This window comes from Mustela nivalis (genome assembly GCF_964662115.1).
Source record: "Mustela nivalis genome assembly, chromosome: 10".
Classification (NCBI taxonomy): Eukaryota; Metazoa; Chordata; class Mammalia; order Carnivora; family Mustelidae; genus Mustela; species Mustela nivalis.
The window spans coordinates 23,424,203-23,442,225 of NC_139029.1; the positions used below are offsets into that span (position 1 = coordinate 23,424,203).

The following is an 18,023-nucleotide window of genomic DNA, read 5'->3' on the forward strand; positions in this document are numbered from 1 at the left end:
CCAAACTTTTTTTTTTTTTTTAAGATTTTATTTATTTATTTGTCAGAGAGAGAGAGTGAGAGCGAGCACAGGCAGATAGAGTGGCAGGCAGAGTCAGAGGGAGAAGCAGGCTCCCTGCGGAGCAAGGAGCCTGATGTGGGACTCGATCCCAGGACGCTGGGATCATGACCTGAACTGAAGGCAGCTGCTTAACCAACTGAGCCACCCAGGCATCCCATACCAAACATTTTTTGAAAGATTTTATTTATTTATTTGAGAGGAAGAGTGCACACAAACAGGAGGAGGAGCAAAGGGAGAGGGACAAGCAGACTGCCTGCTGAGTGTGGAGCCTGACGTGGGGCTCAATCCCATGACCCTGAGATCATGACTCGAGCCAAAATCAAGAGTCACTCAAGTGAGTCACCCAGGCGCCCCTCTTGTATCAAACATTATAGAAATATGCAAAGATGGGTGTATTAACAGTATTAACAACTCAAGTTTGAATTTTTCTCCTTGCTCACACAAATATACACACAAGAAACATGATGCACTTTGTTTAATGGAAAACACGATCTTGCCTAAAATTTATTTTGTTTCATTTTTTAAAGATTTATTTTATGGGGTACCTGGGTGGCTCAGTCAGTTAAGTGTCTGCCTTCGGCTCAGGTCATGACCCTAGGGTCCTGGGATCCTAGGCTTGGGAATCAAGCCCTGTGGTGGGTTCCCTGCTCCTGGGGAGCCTGCTTCTCCCTCTCCCTCTGCTTTAGGCTCCCCCTGCTTGTGCTCTCTCACTCTCTGTCAAATAAAATCAATCTTAAAAAAAAAAAAAAAAAACAAAGATTTATTTTAGAAGGAGAGAGCACACTCACAGGTCTGCATGGGCAGGGAGGGGCAGAGTCTTGGAGAGGCGGGGAGAAAGAGAGACTCTCAAGCAGACTCCCCACTGAGTGTGGAGCCTGATGAAGGGCTTGATCTCACAACCCTGAGACCATGACCTGAATGGAAATCAAGAGTTAGCTGCTTTGGGGCACCTGGGTGGCTCAGTGGGTTAAAGCCTCTGCCTTCAGCTCAGGTCATGATCCCAGGGTCCTGGGATCAAGCCCCACGTTGGGATCAAGCTACTTTGGGCACCTGGGTTGGTCAGTTGGTTGGGTGACTACCTTTGGCTCAGGTCATGATTCTGGAGTCCCAGGATTGAGTCCCACATCGGGCTACCTGCTTGGTGGGGAGTCTGCTTCTCCCTCTGACCCTCCCCCATCTCATGCTCTCTCTCTCTCTCATTCTCTCTCTCAAATAAATAAATAAAATCTTAAAAAAAAAAAAAAAGAGTTAGCTGCTTAACCATCTGAGCCACCCAGATGCCCCGCCTAAAATTCATTTTTGCACATTACTCTGAAATTTTCTTAAGAGATTATGATCAACATAAAAAGGGTATGTGACACTGCAAAGCATTCTCTGGGAGGACTGGCTTCCGCCTGTATAGTATATTCTGCAGACATGAAAAACAAACCCCATTTACTACGCATATGTAAAAAGTCACCAGGTCATTTTCAGCCAAGAGTCACATCCAGTGCCTTTGCACATAAGACTTAGGGTGTGGTCTGTCAGTATGATCTGTAAATAACTGGGAGGGAACTCCCATATCTCCTTGTGTAAACAGATCTGTTAACTGAAATGCACTTTACAAGAAAATATATAAAATCTGGGGGCACCTGGCTAGCTCAGTCAGTGGAAGGTGCAGCTCTTAATCTCAGGGCTGTGAGTTCAAACCCCACACTGGGCACAGAACTCACTTAAAAAAAGGAAAAAAAAGAAAGAAAGAAAGAAAAAGAAAATGTAAAATCTGCAAATAAACTGATCTATAAATTTAAAAAAAGATGTGTGGGAAGAGCACTGTTTTCAAGGGCAGACAGCTAGGGGAGGACCTACAGCTGAAGTAGTCCAAGGCTTGCAAGAAAGGGCAGGGGAGGGAGACAGGAAGGCCTACAGCACAGCAAGGGAATGAAGGACCTGGGTTTCACCAGGGCTCAGTGACCAGTAGTTAGAAAGGGGGCAGAAAAGGTCCCTGGGCAACTCCATCCCTCCCGAGTACCTGTAATCCGGGGTACAGCAGACCACTCAGCAAAGGGTGCTCCACCTGCTTTACCACCTCAGCCCCAGCTTTCTTGGCATCGTGCTGTGTGACCACGGACGAGAGCCTGTACACATCTAGTGTGTACTCTCTAAAGAGGAAAGGAAGTGGGGACACCTGTGAGACTGGGCCAAGGCTGTGAAGCACATTATTTCACTCTCCCAATCTTAAGACATTCCAAGAGAACTCTGCTGCCTGGAAGCTTCTAGAATTGGACTGCTCCTTACTCTTATACAAAATACCACTTTATTTTTATTTTTTTAAGATTTTATTTATTTGACAGAGAGAGAGAGAGACACACACACACACACACACACACACATACACGTGCACGAGAGAGGGTACACAAGCAGGGGGAGTGGGAGAAGGAGGAGGTGGCTTCCCGCCGAGCACGGAGCCTGATGTGGGGCTCGATCCTGGGACCCAGAACCCTGGGATCATAACCTCAGCCGAAGGCAGACACTTAACAACTGAGCTACCCAGATGCCCCTATTTTTTTTTTTAAGAGTTTATTTATTGATTTGAGAGAGAGCACAAATGTGGATGAGAGGGGGAAAGGGAGAAGCAGGTTCCCTGTTGAGCAGAGAGCTGAACTTAGGGCTCGATTCTAGGACCCCAGGATCATAACCTGAGCCCAAGGCAGATGCTCAACCAACTGAGCCATCCAGGCGCCCCTATGTCTTTCCTTTTTATAGATAGCTTCAGTTAATCTTCTTCTTCCCTTACCACTTGAAATACTGCTTGTTTGCCATTCCCCTCCATTATCTTCTTCTAGAATGCCTATTAAATAAGCAGAATTTGGGGTGCCTGGGTGGCTCAGTGGGTTAAGGCCTCTGCCTTCAGCTCAGGTCATGATCCCAGGGTTCTGGGATCGAGCCCCGCATCGGGCTCTCTGCTTGGCAGGGAGCCTGCTTCCCTTCCTCTCTCTCTTTGCGTGCCTCTCTGCCTGCTTGTGATCTCTGTTTATCAAATGAATTTTAAAAAGTCTTTAAAAAGTTAGTAAATAAGCAGAATTCGCTAATCTAACTTCCATGTTTTTTTTTTAAACTGAAGTACATGTAAGGAATAATAAACTACATGAGGAATAGTGTACCCATCACTCAGTTTAAGAAAAAGGATTTAATTACTTCTGAAGCTCGTGCTCTACCCGCTGCCACAATCCTATACCACTTCCTTTTCCTCCAAAGTAACCACTACCCTGAACTTTTGGGTTTCTTTCCAGTTTTATATCCTTGTACCTATAAACAGTGTGTTATAAATACTCTAGTGTGTGTCTCCTGGTATACAAATGCAAGTTCCTTTATACACGCCTAGAGTAGAATTACTGGATCATAGGGAAACTGCATCTTGAGCTTTGGTTGGATAATGCTGAACTCTTTTCCAAATGGACTTTTATCCATTTTATTACCAAATATTGTCATTACTTTAATTTTTGCTAATTTGGTATGCACGAGTGGCTTCTTACTGAAGTTTTAATCTAAATTTCTTTGAATAACCAAGGAGATTAATTTCCATGTATTTATTGGTCATTTGATTTCTTCTGTGAAATGCCCATTTGTCTTTTTCTACTGGACTGACTCATTTTTTTGACAGCTGACTTTGTAGTTTTTGACAAAGAATCTAGGATATTAATCCTTGCCAGTCACATGTGTTTTAAATGTGTTCTCCCAGCTGGTGGCTTGTCTTTTGACTGTATTTTACTTTTGATGTATTGAAGGTCTTAATTTGAATTTGAATTCATCAGTCTTTTCCTGTGATTTGTGCTTTTGGTGTGTTTTGTTGAATTTGCCTTGCCCTGAGATTATAAGATAGTTTTATATATGTACGGTCTTTTAAATCTTTTATAGGTTAGCCTTCACAGTTAAATCTTTAATCCACTTGAAATGGAGGGATCATTTCCTTCTCACATGTATAACTAATTGTCTTTCCACTATTTTTTGGAAAAGATTTTATTTATTTTTATGACAGAGAGAGAGAGACAGTGAGAGACGGAACACTAGCAGGGTGGGAGAGGGAGAACACGCCTCCCCCGGGGAGCCAGACGTGGGGCTCGATCCCAGGACTCTGAGATCATGACCTGAGCCAAAGGCAAGTCAGTTGCTTAGCCAACTGAACCACCCAGGTGCCCCTGCACCACTTTTTCTTAAAAAGTTTATCCTTTTTCGGGCGCCTGGGTGGCTCAGTGGGTTAAGCCGCTGCCTTCGGCTCGGGTCATGATCTCAGGGTCCTGGGATCGAGTCCCGCATCAGGCTCTCTGCTCAGCAGGGAGCCTGCTTCCTCCTCTCTCTCTCTGCCTACTTGTAATCTCTCTCTGTCAAATAAATAAATAAAATCTTAAAAAAAAAAAAGTTTATCCTTTTTCTCTGGTGATTTGCAATGCTGGCTCTTAAGTTTCCATATTTATGAGGATCTATTTCTGAATTCTCTATTCTGTGTCAGTGGTTAATTCTCTATACCCATGGTATATAAATGACAAAAGATTTGCTCTCCAGAATACATAAGGAACTCCAAAAAAAATTTAAAAATAAAAAATAAAAAAACAACAGAAAGAAAAATGGGCTACTTGCATAGATAGTTCACAGATGAGGATACATAAATGACCAATAAAAACATGAAAATAACTTTTTTTAGATGAAATTTTCAGGTATTTTACTCTTGCACTTGAATGGTAGTTCAGGTGGGTATAGGTTTTTAGGCTGCAAATTGTTTTCCTTCAGAATTTTATTTTTTCTTTCAAAGATTTTATTTTTAGGTAATCTCTATACCCGGGACGCCTGGGTGGCTCAGTCGTTAAGCATCTGCCTTTGGTTCAGGTTGTGATCCCAGGGTCCTGGGATCGAGCCCTGCATCGGGGTCCCTGCTCAGAGGGAAACCTGCTTCTCCCTCTCCCACTCTTCCTGTTTGTGTTCCCTCTCTCACTGTCTCTCTGTCAAATAAATAAATAAATAAATAAAATGTTAAAAAAACAAAATGAAAGTAATCTCTACACCCAACACAGGGCTCGAACCTGCCATCCAGAGATCAACAGACCAAGCCAGCCAGGTGCCCCTCCCCCAGAAGTTTATAAAGGCTTTGCTTCATCACCCTCTGGTTTTCAGTGTTCCTTTTGAGAAAAGCAAAGCTATTTTGATTCCTGAAATTCTGTATGTGACTTCTTTTGTCCCTTTGGAAGTCTGTAGTATATATCCCCCCCCTTCTTTTCTGTCCTCAGAATTCTGAAATTTTAAGACCGTACACTATAGCATGGGTTTATTTTCATTCAGCATGACAGGCACCTGATGGGCCTTTCTACTCTGCATACTCATTTACTTGTTCTATAAATTATTTCATTGATGATTTCCTTCCCTCTGACTCTTTGTTCCCTTTTCCAGCATACTTACTATTCAAATATTGGACCTCCTGAACTAGTACTCCAATTTTCTTAGCTTTTTCTTTTTTTTTTCATTGTGCTCTGTAAGGCCACAGCAACCAAAGTTCAATCCCAGTAATTCAACAAGGTCTCTTGAGGTGCCAGTAGTCTACAAATTATAATTTGTAGATTACAAAATGCATTTTTTTGCATTTTTAAAAAAAATTTAACATCTCCAGAATCTAGATAAGTCTTTTAAACACTGCATGTTAGATACTAATTAGCAGTATTTTTTTTTTTAAGATTTTATTTATTTATTTGACAGAGATCACAAGCAGAAAGAGAGACAGGCAGAGAAAGAGGAGGAAGCGGGCTCATTGCTGAGCAGAGTGCCCGATGTGGGGATACGGGGCTTGATCCCAGGACCCTGGGACCATGACCCCAGCCGAAGGCAGAGGCTTTAACCCGAGCCACCCAGGCACCCCAGCTATTTTCTTAAAAAAATTTTTTTATTAACATATTAATCAGTAGTATTTTTAATGATATCTTAGATTAGCTGAAACACAGTACCTTGGTTTTTTTTTTAAGATTTTTTTTTTTTTTAAAGATTTTACTTTTAAGTAACCCTCTACACCCAACGTGGGGCTTGAACGTACAACCCTGAGATCCAAAGTTTCATGCTCTATTGAGTGAGCCAGCCAGATCCCCCTGAAATAAAGTATCTGTGTATTCACACTTATTTTTTTAAGATTTTATTTATTTATTTGACAGAGAGAGATCACAAGTAGACCGAGAGGCAGGTAGAGAGAGAGAGAGAGAGAAGCAGGCTCCCTGCTGAGCAGAGAGCCCGATGCGGGACTCGATCCCAGGACCCTGAGATCATGACCTGAGCCGAAGGCAGTGGCTTAACCACTGAGCCACCCAGGCGCCCCTGTATTCACACTTTTGTTTGGTTTCTGGCCACTGAGTATTTTTGACTAATTTGTCAACTGACTGATCTAAAGCATTCGGAACATTTAAACAATCTTTTACCCAGTACTGTTAGTTGTTTGCGGTAGTAAGGCTGAACAGAGTACCCAGTGTGCTAGACTGCTAGAAGCAAATGTCTTCCTCCATGTCTCAAACACTCTTCCAGTTCTGTCCATCTCTCTGGGCTGCATTCTCCGTGAATCTCAGTACTGTCTCTCAAATCTCTAGTTTTCCCTTCAGCTTCGTTCAGTCTAGAGTCGATGCCTTCCACCGAAGCCTAGTTTGTGTTCTTTCTTTCTTTTTCGTTTTAAAGTTTATTTATTTATAATCTCTACACTCAACATGCGGCTCAAACTCACAATCCTGAAATCAAGAGTCGTGAGCTCTTCCAACCAAGCTAGCAAGGTGCCCCTGTGGGGTTGTTTGGTTTGGTTTGGTTTGGGTTTCATGACTGATTTTTACGTTTCCAAGGTTTCTAAACGATTCTTATTTCTATAGATTTATGTTTCATTTCTGCCTCTCTCTGTTTTATCATTTCCTTTTTAAAAATGGACGCCATTCCTTAGAATGTTAGAGCTTATGTCTTTTAGAGAATATCATGTCTGTAACACTCATAAATGGTGGGCAATTTGGTTTAATTCTTGGTATGCATACAGTTGAGTCTCCATAGGCCTGAAGCTTGACAAAAGCCCCTAATGACCCAGGCAGATAACTAATAACGCCCCTACTCCCTGGCTCTACTTTCCTTGAGGGGTAGTGATGGGAATGGTTAAGGGGTAAAAGCCCTACTTTACACTCTGGGGTTAAGCAGTAACCCTGGTTTGTCCCCACTGTCTGCATTCTGACTGGAGCCCAGCAAACCTGTAACTTCAGTCCAACTCACCCATTTGCATTTCAATTCTCTTTTCTTACCACAGAAATGTTTACCTTGTCTTTAAATCTGGCTATGTCGTCCAGTTTTTTATGTTTTTATCTATCACTGTGTTGTCTGGAACAGAGGAAGTGCATCAAAACATATACATACAAAGCCATCTTCCTTTCAAGTCACTTTTGTACATATAAAAAGATCAAGTGACTTTGAAGCAAGGCAGCTTTATTTATGTATCTTATCTTCCCAAACCGCAAATTCTGTTCAGTTTTGGGAGAATAAAAACTTTCACTGAGTCATTCACTGCTATAATCCTGGTACCTAGAACAGAGTCTGACATATGGTAAGAATATATATGGACTGACGGGGTGCCTGGGTGGCTCAATGGGTTAAAGTCTCTGCCATTGACTCAGGTCATGATCCGGGGGTCCTGGGATCGAGCCCCACATCAGGCTCTTTGCTCAGGAGGGAGCCTGCTTCTCCCTCCCCTCTCTGTCTACCTCTCTGCCTACTTGTGATCTCTGTCTGTCAAATAAATAAAAAAAAAAAAAAAAAAAAAAAAAAAAAAGAAGAATTCAGAAAGTGTTTGCATGACTCACTACCTCACCTTCTTCAGGTCTCAGTCTAATGTCTTCTTATCAGAGGTCTTTTCTAGCCACCCTATTAAATAGAAACCCCCGCTCCCCAAGAACTTTCTCTCCTGCCTGCCTGCTTTGTAGCCCCTATCACCATCTGACACAGTTCATACACATTACTTTTTCATTTGTTTCCTTTGACTATATTTCCTTGCTGAAATGTAAGCCCCACGAGGATGGGGATTTTTGTAAACTCAGGACCTACAACAGTGGTTATCATCTAATAAGTGCTCTGTAAATATCTGTAGAATGTAAAAATAAATGAAATGGTAGGCACTCTACTGAGGCTGAGGATTCAAATGTCTGTTTAGTTTACATAAGAAAGTTATGTGCTTTATTTAAAACTCTTAAATGTGGGGCGTCTGGGTGGTTCAGTGGGTTAAAGCCTCTGCTTTCGGCTCAGGTCATGATCCCAGAGAGCCCCACATTGGGCTCTCTGCTTGGCAGGGAGCCCGCTTCCCCCCCGCCTGTCTCTCTGCCTACTTGTGATCTCTGTCAAATAAATAAATAAAATCTTAAAAAAAAACCCCAAAACTCTTAAATGTTCAACAGTGAGGAATGCTAAAGAAAATTACAACTGGGACGCTTGGGTGGCCCAGTCAGTTAATTGTCCAACTCTAGGTATTGACTCAGGTCATGATCTTGGGGGTCGTGGGATAGATTCTGAGTTGAGCTCTACTCTAAACGTGGAGTCTCCTAGTCCCTCCCTCTCCCTCTGTCCCTCCCCCAACTCACGTGTGTGTATGTGTGTGTGTGTGTGTGTGTTCTCTCTCTCAAATAAATAAATAAAATCTTAAAAAAAAGAGAAAATTATGATCAATGAAGTAAAAAGAAAAATGAACTTGTAAGCAAGAAATCTGGGTTCACATCCTGGCTCTTGTACTTATAGAAAGTGTGAACTTGAGAAAGGAATCTGTTTCCTTATTTGTGAAACAGGACACACCAAAGCTTACCTTAAAAAGTTGTTCTAAGGGTTTAAATACAAAAATGACCAGTAGAATGATACTTGGCTTAATTGAGGTTTTAAAAATCATGAGGCAGCATGGAGGAATTACTTAGGAAATAACGGAAGTTTAAAAAAAGAAAATTAGAGCCACCTGGGTTGCTCAGTCATTGGGCATCTGCCTTTGGCTCAGATTGTGGTCCTTGGATCCTGGGAATGAGACCTACATTGGGCTCCCTGCTCAGCAGGAAGCCTGCTTCTCCCTCTCCCAATCCCCCTGCTTGCGTTCCCTCTCTCGGTCAAATAAATAAATAAAATCTTTTTTTTTTTTTTAAAGATTCTATTTATTTATTTGACTGATCATAAGTAGGCAGAGAGGCAGGCAGAGAGAGGGGGAAGCAGGCTCCCTGCTGAGCAGAGAGCCTGACATGGGGCTTGATCCCAGGACCCTGAGATCATGACCTGAGCCGAAGGCAGAGGCTTTAACTCACTGAGTCACCCAGGCACCCCAAATAAATAAAATCTTAAAAAAAAAAAAATTAGAACACAAAATCATATCTATGCTAATATTACAAGTATGTTTAAAATTGATAAAGATATGAAGCAATAAAAATTGTTGGGGAGGGGATGCCTGGGTGGCTCAGTCAGTTAGGTGTCTGCCTTTAGCTCAGGTCATGATCCCAGGGTCCTGGGACTGAGCCCCACACTGGGCTCCTTGCTCAGTGGGGGACCTGCTTCTCCCTCTTCCCCTACCTGCTGCTCCCTGTCAAAAAAATAAAATATGGGGTGCCTGGGTGGCTCAATGGGTTAAGCCTCTGCCTTCGGCTCAGGTTATGATCTTGGGGTCCTGGGATCGAGCCTCTCATCGGGCTCTCTCCTCAGCAGAGAGCCTGCTTTCCCTGTCTCTCTCTGCCTACTTGTGATATCTCTCTCTCTGTGTCAAATAATTTAAAAAATTCTTAAAAAAAAAGAAAACTTAAAAAAAAAAAAAAGATTTTATTTATTAATTTGACAGATAGTGATCACAAGTACACAGAAAGGCAGGCAGAGAGAGGTGGGGAGAAGCAGGTTTCCTGCTGAGCAGACAGCCTGATGCGGAGCTCGATCCCAGGATCCAGAGATCATGACCTGAGCCGAAGGCAGAGGCTTAACCTGCTGAGCCACCCAGGCCATCAAGAAAGAAAATCTTTAAAAAAAATTGTTGGGGAGGTGAGAAACAAGTGAAATATTTTTCTTTCACCTTTCTCTAATCATGATTTGCTGAGGCCGGAAGGAAAAAGGGAGCCTGAATTGCTGATTATCACTCTACCGTACGCTTTGAGCTCTGCAAGGCCAAGGACTCTGATTTGGTTACAGTCACACCTCCAGCAAAGTGGACAGCACACAGGCATTAAGTACATTTTTGATGGATGACTTGAAAGGACAAAGAGTAAAAATTATTTAATGGCTTCTAATCCAAACTTAAAGAGTGCCTACACTCCACAGACCTGTAATTAGCTAGAAGCATGAGAGCCACAAGGAGGGTGGATGATCTAGAACTTACTTGCTGAGCTGGTAATCAGTGCCTTTGACGAACTTGAGCTTTTCTAAGGGTACACCAATGCTCTCTAGCATTGCCTTGATCACATTCTCATAGTAGCTGGTTCGGAGTTCTAGAAGTTCCCATGGAGCTTTCATGTTATCCAGGTATGCGTGAAGGTCCGCAAACAGAATCGTTACCTGGACATAAGAGATAAGGGGCCACCACAATGTGAATTTTGTCCAAGTACCTCCAAATCCCCCTCTCTGCCCTGCCCTTATTAAACCTCTTTTTGGGCCATTCCCCAAGGAACTGCTTGGTTTACAAAATATTACTTCTTACCTCGCATCCTGCTTTTAGGAAGTCTGCAATCTTAGACATAGGCACGAAGTAAGCCACATGTGGCTTGCCTGTGGTTGCTGTTCCCCAGTAAACTTTAAGTTCCCGCTCCTTGAGTATCTCCTTCAGCTTCTCTTCCCCCAGAACCTCCTGTTGTGGAAGCAGAAGAGCTGGTTTAATGCTGGTGCCCCACCTTGCTCATCCTTTACCCTGTGACAAGGAAAACAAAAGCACACGTCACTGGGGGTCTAGGCCCAGAGCCTGCAGGGAGGTCCAGCCGTGCTCTCCGTGCTGAATGAGAGCCAACCTAAGCTGGTGCCGTTGCTAGCACCACTCCAGTGAAATGCCACTGCTTTTAGGGAATGGGACATGTCCCTACTCGCACCTTCTCCTCCATCTACTCTAACTCACGTTCCTTCCTTTCAGAGCCAACTTCTTGAAACATTTGTCTCTTCTGGTCTTTATTTCTCACCTCCCATTCCAGCTGAATTCCATGAAGCATCACACCACTGAAAATGCTCTAGCTAAGATCATGGATGACTCCCATTGTTACTAAATTCAATGAAAATTTTTTAGTCCTCACTCTATTCCTGAAACACTCTCTTCTTTTGGTCCTTCACTTTTCTATTTTCTTAGTTTTCCTCCTACTTCTCTGGCTGCTGGCTCAGATTTCTCTACAGCTGTTCTTCTTGCTAATCATTAAATATTAGCAATCTTTGCAGCCCTATCTCTTCTTTTCTTACTCTACATGTTCCCTAGGTATTCCTTTTAAGATGCTTCACTTACTATTTATAAGCTAATTAACTACCAAATCTACTGCTCACACCCATATATGGAACAGTGTACTTGTTATCAACCCAATAAACTCAGACTCAACATGTCCAAAATTAACCTTGTGCTCTCACCTTCCCACCTTGCTCCCCACCCATCTTTTTCACTCATAGTTTCACTCCAGTGCAGTAAATGGTACTATCATTCACCAAGTTGCCTAAGTTACCCCAAAGCTCCTAAATCCTCCTCCTTCTCTCTGCCTCCATACCACCACACTAGCCTAGGCCACCATCAGATCACACCAGGACTACTGTAATAGCCTTCTAGCAGGACTCCTGTATCTATTCTTGCTCCCTCCAGTCCATGTTCCAGAAGGCAGCCAGAGAGATCTCTAAAACACAAAACTTGATTGACTCATTCACCTATTTAATACTTTAATGGCTTATTTTGCCTTAAGACAATATTAGAAAAATCCTAATAGATCAGTATGCTGATAACAAAAGAGATTTTAGTGATTCTTTCAAGTAATGGTTTGGGAAGGCAGTCAGAAGCCATGAAAGACAAAAACTGTTTTGCTGGTTTGAATCACCTATTAGCAGACCTATTAAAATCCTATGTTTCAAGGGAGCTGGCAGCTGGATCCCGTACCCTTCTAGCCCCTGACTATTTGGAACTTAGGAGAGCTCTTGCCACCCAAGGAAAGGTCCTTATCACTTATCCTTTAAAACCTAAGTGAGGGGCACCTGGGTGGCTCAGTGGGTTAAGCCGCTGCGGCTCAGGTCATGATCTCAGGGTCCTGGGATCGAGTCCCGCATCGGGCTCTCTGCTCAGCAGGGAGCCTGCTTCCCTCTCTCTCTCTCTGCCTGCCTCTCCGACTACTTGTGATTTCTCTCTGTCAAATAAATAAATAAAATCTTAAAAAAAAACAAAACAAAACAAAACAAAACCTAAGTGAGTCAGTGCCATTAGCTTTGTGTATCCTTTGTCCCCAAACAGCATTATTTTGTGGAAAGAGACAGGACAAAGAATCTAAGAGGAACCATGCAAAAATTACTGGTTAAGATCAAGTTATGAGTGGAAAGAACCCAAATGTCCACTAACTGATGAAAAGAGAAACAAAATGTGATATATCCGTATAATCATGAATATTTTTCAGCCATAATAAGGAATAAAGTTCTGATGGGTGTGACGACATGGATAAACCCTAAAAACATGCTAAATGAAAGAAACGAGACATAAAAAGCCACGTATTACATGCTTCCGCTTACAAGAAATGCCCAGAATACGCAAATTAAAGACAGCAAGTAGATCAGTGTTTCCCCAGGGCTGCCAGGAGTGGGGAAATGAGAAGTGACTGCCAATGGTTACAGGTTTTATTTTGGTGATGAAAATGTGGAATCAGAAAGTGATACTAATTATACAATCTTGGGGCTATACTAAAACCCACCAAAATGTACACTTTAAAAGGATGGATTTTTTTGGCATGTGAATTGTATCTCAAAAAAAAAAACAAAACAAAACAAAACAGAACCCCCCCCCCCCAGCTGTGGCCCAACCAATGTATCACTGCTCTTAGAATAAACTTCACTTTTAAACATAGCCTGCAAGGCCCTCTGACCTGGTCCTTACCTAACCCTTCTCAACAAACAAGTAAAATACATATAGTATGTTAGATAATGATAAGTTCTATGGAGAAACAACAATGAAAAAGACTAGAACAAGGGGTGAGACAATTCTGGTAGCAGGGGGTTTGTTATTTAAATCAAGTGGTCAGGAAAGGCTTTCCCCATAATGTGACAATAGTCAGAGGCCTGAAGGAGGCAAGGAAATGGGTAATATATATTTATTAAGTGATCTCCACTTTGCTCACTCTACTCCAGCCAAATCTGCCTTCCCTCTGAACCAGTGTTCTTTTTTTTTTTTTTTAAGATTTTATTTATTTATTTGAGAGAGAGACAGTGAGAGAGAACATGAGCGAGGAGAAGGTCAGAGGGAGAAGCAGACTCCCCATGGAGCTGGGAGCCCGATGTGGGACTCGATCCCGGGACTCCAGGATCATGACCTGAGCCGAAGGCAGTCGTCCAACCAACTGAGCCACCCAGGCGCCCCTGAACCAGTGTTCTTTCTCCCCTCTGCGTATTGCCCTGGCTTCCTTCTATCTAAAACGCCCCCAATCCATTCTTCTTCTGGTTAACTTCTACTCCTGCAGTTCCTGGAAACAGCTGGCACAGATGTGGAGCCAAGTGATTTGCATCATCAAGGCGCAGTTTAGAGTTCACATCCTCAGCATTCCCTGACACTCCCCCAGCCCTCTTCCCTAATTCCCTTCCAAAGCTCCAAAGATAGTACTTTACAGCACTTGTTTCAAACTGTAACTAAGTTTTTGAATTATGGGTCATCCTGAACGACTGATTCTCCAGACAAGCCCCGGGAGGGTAGGGCTCTGACGTATCCCCAGTGCCTAGCACCGCGCTTGGCACATAATAGGGTGGGTGGGGTGGGAGTCCTGGATTCAAAACTGGACTCAACACAAGGTAACTGCACACAGGAGGTGAGCCCACTGTCATTTCTGTGCGACCCAGATAACTGCTGCTTGTCTGAGTGACTGGCCGATCGACCAACCAGCAGCGAGGGCTGTAGTCTCTCTGAGCTGCCTCGGTGCGGAGTCCCCGACCTCACACACTTAGGATCCCGTAGTGAGGCTCAGGGTCACTGGACCTCGAGCCCCCAGTCCCCAAGAGCGCATTTCCAACCCTGAGGCCCGACCTGCAGGTTCCGGGTGATAAGGTGCAGCTTCTCTTCAGGGCTCGGAGCGTCCCCCATGGCTCCGTCGCCCCTCTCTCCCGCGCTCAGCCCAGCACCGCGCCGCTTCCTCGGTCGCCGCCGCCGCCGCGTGCCGGGAACTGTCACGCGGGCCCAGTTAGGTTGCATCAGCTGAGCTCGTCGCTCGGCTTCCTCGGCCTGAACCCTCAGCCTAAGAGCGGACAGGAAGGAGCCAGGACCAACTGAGAGTCGAGCGGGTCGATGAGAGGAGAAAGGGGCGGAGCCAGCAGGCCAGCCAGGAGGTACGGAGGGCGGAGTTGCGGCGCCTGCGCGGGGCACAACCCCCTGAGGGGCGGGGCGGTTTCCTGCCAATCACTGCCCATTTGCCCTCCCCCTTGCGCTGGCCCGGCAGCCTCGGGTGGGGGAGGTCGGGGAGGGGGCGATAAAATGGCGCAGGGGGCGGAGTGAGGCGCAGTCGTTCGCTCAGGCTTCGGCCCCGCTTCCGGAGGTGAAGAGCGGGAGGGATGAGGGGGTCTGCTTTCCCGGCTGGGAGGGGGATGGGGGTGCCTGTTGCTTCTCCAGGGGGCTCTATATGCCGGTCCACCCCGCTGAAGGGCTGGAAGGCTTCACCCTGCTGGGAGAGGGCTGGTTGTCGTTCCTGAGGTGATGGTGGCAGGAGGGGGAGTGTCCCTGCGCCCCACCTCCACGTCGGCGGGAGGTAGATGTCTCTCACCCTGCTGTGGAAGAGGGAGACCGTCGGGTCACCTGTGAGGCGGGCAGCGTTGTCAGTCTCCCTGCCCAGTGGGGGTGGGGGGGATGGATGTGTTAGGGGGTTTGGGAGTGCCGCTGCCCCTGCCCCACTTGAGGGGGGGTTGTTGCTAGGGAGAAGATCTTCCCGCCGCGCCTAGCGGGTGGGGGAGGGAGAGGATGGCCCACCCCTCGGGCTGACAGGGCCTCGGTCTCACCGAGGTGTGGGCGTGGGTGTGGGTGGCTACCCTCCGGGGAGCGGTCCACCGCGCAGGCCTGCGTAGGGGTCGGTTTGGCGCCTGCGGGGGGAGGGGCGGGGAGCCACCCCGCGCTTCTCCCGCCTTCCGCGGGGAGGCGGGAATTCTTGGTGTTTTCGGGGGAGGGAGGAGGGAAGTGCGAAGGCCCAGCCCCGATGCAGATGCCGTGCTGAGGCTGTCGGGTTTCTGGGGGAGAGAGCAGGGGGCAGCCCAAGGAGTATCCTACGAAGGGTGGACTTGGGTTACCCTTCCTCTTGGCTCTCGGGACGGGAGCTGCCACCGGTTTCGTCCAGGGCGGGAGGGAAGGCAGCTGACACTCCAGGGTGGGCCCTGGAGAAGGGAAAGAAGTGGTTGAATTGCGTATCGGCTGATCTCCAGTTTCTTGTGAATTTGTTAGAGGTTGCGAGCTTTAGCTATCGTGTGTAAATTATCTAAAAAACATTTTCTTTTTAAAAAGAAACCTGTTGCTGTAGCTTAGTAATATTTAGTTTCAATGGCCCTGTGGGATGAGAATCTTGAACTCCGTATCTAGTGAAATGTTAACGTAAAGCAGAGATTTCCAGCCCTAAGTTGTTTTTCTGTCCTATAGTATTTCCATTTACTTCAGAGGAAGTTGCAGAATTCTTATAGATAATTTCAGTTCACTTTGATTATTTTGAATGTTATGCCCATTTTATGGAGTGATAAAGCCTAGGGAGTGCCTTTTATGCTGTTCGGGTATTGTGTGTGGGGAAAGTTGGAAATCGAAGGCCTGTCCCTTGGAAATCATCTTTGTCCTTGACCATACTTATCAGATCTAGCTTGCCCTTGGTCATACTTATCAGATCTATCTTGGTAATGGTCTTGGGTTAAGAACCTTGAAGGAGGGATTCGGAGTTGTGTCTGGTGTTGGAATTTTAAGGCTTTGTGCTCTAAGGCAATAGGTTTTCTTAGGTAGGATAAAAATAGCAAGGAACCAGTTTCTGAGGTTGCAGCTAGGTGGTTAGAGAACAGAGCATGGGGGTGGTAAACTGAAGTGTGAAGAAGGGGGTGGACAGGTGAGAGAGATGTGGAAGGACAGAATAGGGTCACAGGAGGGATGGGGAGCAGGATGGGAGATGGGGAAAATATGCTTCCCTTAAAAATAAAGAGATCCTTATTTTAGGTGGAAGTTACAAAGCAAGTGCCAAGAAAGGCAGTTAATGGTAGAATGGCAGACAGAGAAGTGCTAAGGCTGTCTTGTGGAAATTCACTTTAGATCTTAATGTTATCTGAGATTTCCCCCCCTCTTGCAAATTCATTGTATATCAGCTTTAATTAGCATAGGACTTTTAGGTGTAGAGTGCTTTCATAAATATCCCTTCATTTGATCCTCATGATGATCTGTGTTTGAAGTTAACAGCATATAATTGTATCCTCCATTTTTCAGATGACTGTTCTCATCTGATTTGTGGTTCAGGGACTTGAAGTGACTTGTGAGGTCTCTGAATTTTATATATTTATTTCTTTAAGGATTTTATTTATTTATTTGACAGAGATCACAAGTAGGCAGAGAGGCAGGCAGAGAGAGAAAGGAGGAAGCAGGCTCTCCGAGGAGCAGAGAGCACGATGCGGGGCTAGATCCCAGGACCCTGGGATCATGACCTGAGCCGAAGGCAGAGACTTTAACCCACTGAGCCACCTAGGCGCCCCTGATTTTTTTTTTTTCTTTTAAAGATTTTATTTATTTATTTGCCAGAGAGAGACAGCGAGAAAGGGAACACAAGCAGGGGAATGGGAGAGGGAGAAGCAGGCTTCCTGTCACGCAGGGAGCCCAGTGTGGGTCTTGAACCCAGGACCCTGAGTTCATGAGGTGAGCCGAAAGTAGACACTTAATGACTGACCCACCCTGGCGCCCTGCATACTAATTTTTTTTTTTTTAAAGATTTTATTTATTTATTTGACAGAGATCACAGGTAGGCAGAGAGAGATTGGAGGAAAGCAGGCGCCCCATGGAGCAGAGAGCCCGATGAGGGGCTCTATCCCAAGACCCTGGTATCATGACCTGAGCCTAAGGCAGAGGCTTTAACCCACTGAGCCACCCAGGTGCCCCATTTTTTTTTTTAATCTTTTTTGTTTATTTGATAGAGAAACACGGCAAGAAAGGGAACACAAGCAAGGAGAGCAGGAGAGGGAGAATCAGGCTTCCCTTTGAGCAGGGAGTGTGATGTGGGGCTCGATCCCAGGACCCTCTGATCATGACCCAAGCCAAAGACTGACACTTAACTACTGAGCCACCTAGGCGCACCCTGATTTTTTTTTTTATCTTTAAAAATAAGACATTTATAAAATAATTGCATACCTGAACCATGTGTTTTACAGTAAGGAATCCTTTTTATTTCTAGATGAAATGATGTGATGCCTGGGATTTGCTTCACAATAATCCCATAAAGGGGCACCTGGGTGGCTCAGTTGGTTAAGCAGCTGCCTGTGGCTCAGGGTCCTAGGATCTAGCCCCACGTGAGGCTCCTGGCTCAGCGGGAAGCCTGCTTCTCACTCTCCCTCTGCTATTCCCCCTGCTTGAGGGTGCGCGCGCTCGCTCTCTCTCTCTCTCTCTCTCAAAACAAATAAATCTTTAAAAACAAAACAAACAAAGCAAGGTAATCTGATGAAGTTGGGGAGCGAATGGGATAAGATTTGCTATGGGTTGACAGTTGTTGGCGTTGTGGTGGGCATATGGGGGTTTGTTATACTGTTGTTACGTTTGTGTATGTTGTAAGTTATGTGTAATAAAA

The 18,023-nt window shown here is 45.0% G+C and overlaps 2 protein-coding genes and 1 long non-coding RNA gene across 21 annotated transcripts in view; 1 reads left to right on the forward strand and 2 right to left on the reverse strand.

Moving 5' to 3' along the window:
- YARS1 (tyrosyl-tRNA synthetase 1) overlaps positions 1-14,434 on the reverse strand; it is a gene marked incomplete at its 5' end in the record, with an annotated part of 38,058 nt that extends 23,624 nt beyond the window's left edge. Inside the window, 4 exons of one of the 3 annotated variants that reach the window (XM_082685680.1) lie at positions 2,072-2,201; positions 10,418-10,593; positions 10,736-10,882; positions 14,270-14,434. In XM_082685680.1, the coding sequence (XP_082541806.1) occupies positions 2,072-2,201; positions 10,418-10,593; positions 10,736-10,882; positions 14,270-14,434 (618 nt within the window). Of the gene's footprint in view, positions 1-2,071; positions 2,202-10,417; positions 10,594-10,735; positions 12,232-12,450; positions 13,041-14,269 lie in introns of those variants that run through there. The other 2 variants (XM_082685681.1, XM_082685682.1) reach the window with 2 other exon arrangements.
- The window catches only part of S100PBP (S100P binding protein), a 50,021-nt gene that overhangs the window by 596 nt on the left and 31,402 nt on the right, over positions 1-18,023 (forward strand). For 3 of the 17 annotated variants that reach the window (XM_082685750.1, XM_082685761.1, XM_082685752.1), the window contains exon 1: positions 14,584-14,774. The exons of 6 other annotated variants lie outside the window; for them this stretch is intronic. The gene's annotated coding sequence lies outside the window, so the exon portion shown is untranslated. 8 more of the 17 variants (XM_082685755.1, XM_082685754.1, XM_082685748.1 and 5 more) reach the window with 5 other exon arrangements.
- Positions 6,199-8,390, reverse strand: LOC309841996. The gene is made up of 2 exons (XR_014299439.1): positions 8,026-8,390; positions 6,199-7,947 (listed from the first exon to the last, which is right to left on the reverse strand). It is a non-coding gene; the product is annotated as an uncharacterized lncRNA (long non-coding RNA).